Source organism: Dermacentor silvarum, chromosome 7, assembly GCF_013339745.2.
Source record: "Dermacentor silvarum isolate Dsil-2018 chromosome 7, BIME_Dsil_1.4, whole genome shotgun sequence".
NCBI classification, from domain to species: domain Eukaryota; kingdom Metazoa; phylum Arthropoda; class Arachnida; order Ixodida; family Ixodidae; genus Dermacentor; species Dermacentor silvarum.
Window position 1 is genome coordinate 163,998,700 of NC_051160.1, and position 2,636 is coordinate 164,001,335.

The 2,636-nt window shown below is 52.6% G+C and overlaps 1 protein-coding gene across 1 annotated transcript; it reads left to right on the plus strand.

The window, feature by feature from the left end:
- The first annotated feature begins 629 nt into the window (after positions 1-629).
- On the plus strand, positions 630-2,391 carry LOC119458647 (G-protein coupled receptor moody). The gene has a single exon (XM_037720506.2). It carries the CDS (start codon positions 708-710, stop codon positions 1,839-1,841), a length of 1,134 nt encoding a protein of 377 aa, XP_037576434.1. The 5' UTR covers positions 630-707; the 3' UTR covers positions 1,842-2,391.
- The last annotated feature ends 245 nt before the right edge of the window (positions 2,392-2,636 follow it).

Sequence of the window (2,636 nt, forward strand, 5' to 3'; positions counted from 1 at the left end):
GACTGCATTTAGCCGGCGTACTGATTCCACCTTAGAGCCACGCGCTTTGTGTCGATCAAATTTTGGCTAAAATATATTACAAACGTCAGGTATGACACAAACAAGCCAAACTCGAAGTGGCATCACATATTTTCAATGTGAAGAAAACTCGGTGTGGGGCAGTGTACCTTTAAAGGTAACACTAATCGAACACAGTCACAAATTGAAATGATGCGAGCAAGCGATCGCCCACGTTGTACCTGTAAATAGAAAGAAGTAGTTTAAGATGAAGCAAGAATGTTCCTTGCGATTGAGTTGAGACGAGAGAAATCATGATTTGGAAAACACAGAGCGCAAACGTTGTTAGGACACTTCCGCTCAATTCAGAAAGCGCGTTCGTGTTTGGGTTTGCCCGATGAAATCGCGTCACAAGAGCCTGGCGTTGCAAGCCTCTGACGCTGAGTCAACGTGACCGGAGGCAGCTCTTTACAGAAAAGCCCATGAGTTCTGAGAGGCATTCAGGCAGCGTGTCGCGCCAACCTCGCTACTTGCGGAAGTGGGTCTTATCACATGCGCACGTGTATTCCGGACGACGACGGGAACTAGAAGGCGAGGCCGCGCTTCGACGCGTACACTTCCTCTCTGCGCAGCAAAACGAGGTCATGTCTTGATGCCCATCGGTCCTATCACAGCCAGCAAGGGGCGTCCAGTGAGGGATCTTAAGCAGCATGAACGCCACCGCTATCCTGTTCACTCCTCTCTCGAGTGAAATCCCGTCCATGGCCCCCGACAATGTCACCGCCGACGCGAACGACACGACCGACGGAATGGCCGAAGTGCTACGCTTTGTAGACTACCCGCGACCGATACTAACCGGCGGCTTCGTGGCTCTCGTATTCATGGCCGTCTTCGGCGTGCTCTCCAACGCAGTCTCCATCGCGGCACTGCTGCGCTCGTCGAAGCTTCTCAAGAACGCGACCACAGCGCTCGTCTTGAACCTGTGCTTCACCGATCTTCTCTTTTCGGCGCTGAGCACGCCGCTGGCTGCCACCGTCTTCTGGAACGCCGGCTGGGTGTACAGTGATGGCCTGTGCGTAGCGTACGGAGTGAGCCGGTTCTTCAACACTGGCGCATCCATTTTCACAGTCATGGCCATCAGCATCAACCGGTACGTGATCATAGTGAAACCCCGGCTGTACGGGCGCGCCTTCAGCGAAGGCAACAACCTGCTCGTCGTCACTGCGACTTGGCTGTTGACGCTGTCGCTACTAATCTGGCCCACAGCCGGCATCTGGGGCCGCTTTGGCTGGGACGCCGAGATCGGCACTTGCAGCGTGGTCCCGAAGAACGGACGCAGCAGCAAGGCATTTCTCTTCATGGTGGCATACTTTTTGCCGGCCACGTCTTTCGTCATATGCTACAGCCGCATCTACTGGATCGTGCGCAAGACGCAGCGGAACCTGCGCCAGTACAGCACCAACCACAAGTCAGCGGCGTTCGTGGCGCGACTTTTCGCCAAGCAAGAGGGAGGCACCGGCGAACCGGTCTCCGTGGAGAAGGCCCAACGGCAGCAACGCCGCATCGCCAAAGACTGGCGGCTGCTGAAGACGGTGTTTGCCATATTCGCGGCATTCACCCTTTGTTATCTACCCCTGCTGGTGCTGAAGGCTTTCCGACTGCTGGACAACTACCCGAGCATCCAGGTATTCGCATACCTGACCTTCTACTTTTCGGGATGCGTGAACCCGATCATATACATCTGCATGAGTCGCGAGTACAGGCAGGCATACAAGGAACTATGGCCGTGCGCCAAGAGCGCGGCACTCTCCGAGAGCACTGGAAGCCAGGAGACGCCTGTGTGAAACGAATTTCCTCGGTGCGGGACAAATGTGTATTGACTGACGTCTCGACTAACATTATGTCGATCTTATTTAGCATGACTATAGTGGTGATTCTGTTCTGTTTGTGCTTTCAGGCGTCTCGATCTCAGATTCCTCTCGCAACGTACATACACTCACTTACGTACTTATGGAGACCCTCCAGGTGTGAGACCAGGCTAGCTGATGATGACGATCCTTAAGGGAGGCACGCACCCACGTCTGCGGGGTATTGCAGGCTACCACGAGTCCTGCAAAAAAAAAAATGTTTGAAGGAAAGTGTATCACTGAATTACGTTGGCCATTTGTTGTCTTTATTTCGTGTTGTCTTAATGTGGATAAAAATGTGTATATATCACGTGGCAGTGCTCCGCGGTAATACTATATACAAGCCATGACTTCTTACTGACGTTCGTCTGAGAGCCGAACATTACTGAGCGATGTGCGCAGCTGAAGGAAGAACGGTAATAATAAATATCGGGCTGGTCGGTCCAGAATGATTGAAAGTTTATAACAGCATGACTTACTCTTGTCCCTTCTTCGGCTTTGCCCTCGTTTAAGTAGCCGCGCTGATATATATATATATATATATATATATATATATATATATTGTAGTGAAGACGAATGCCCGGCGCTGCAGCCACATCGCCAGTCATCCGGGAAGCGCGAGCTCGAGTTTGCCTGAGCCGCTCTGGTTGAGAGACGCTGCCAACGCTGCCCACTGCTCTCTTGTCCTGTGTTCGCATTAGATTCTGGTGGAGGTGCGGCGGTATCCCCCAA

Coding starts and splice junctions, on each gene's coding strand:
- LOC119458647 (XM_037720506.2), top strand. CDS start 708: ATGAACGCCACCGCTATCCTGTTCACTCCTCTCTCGAGTGAAATCCCG.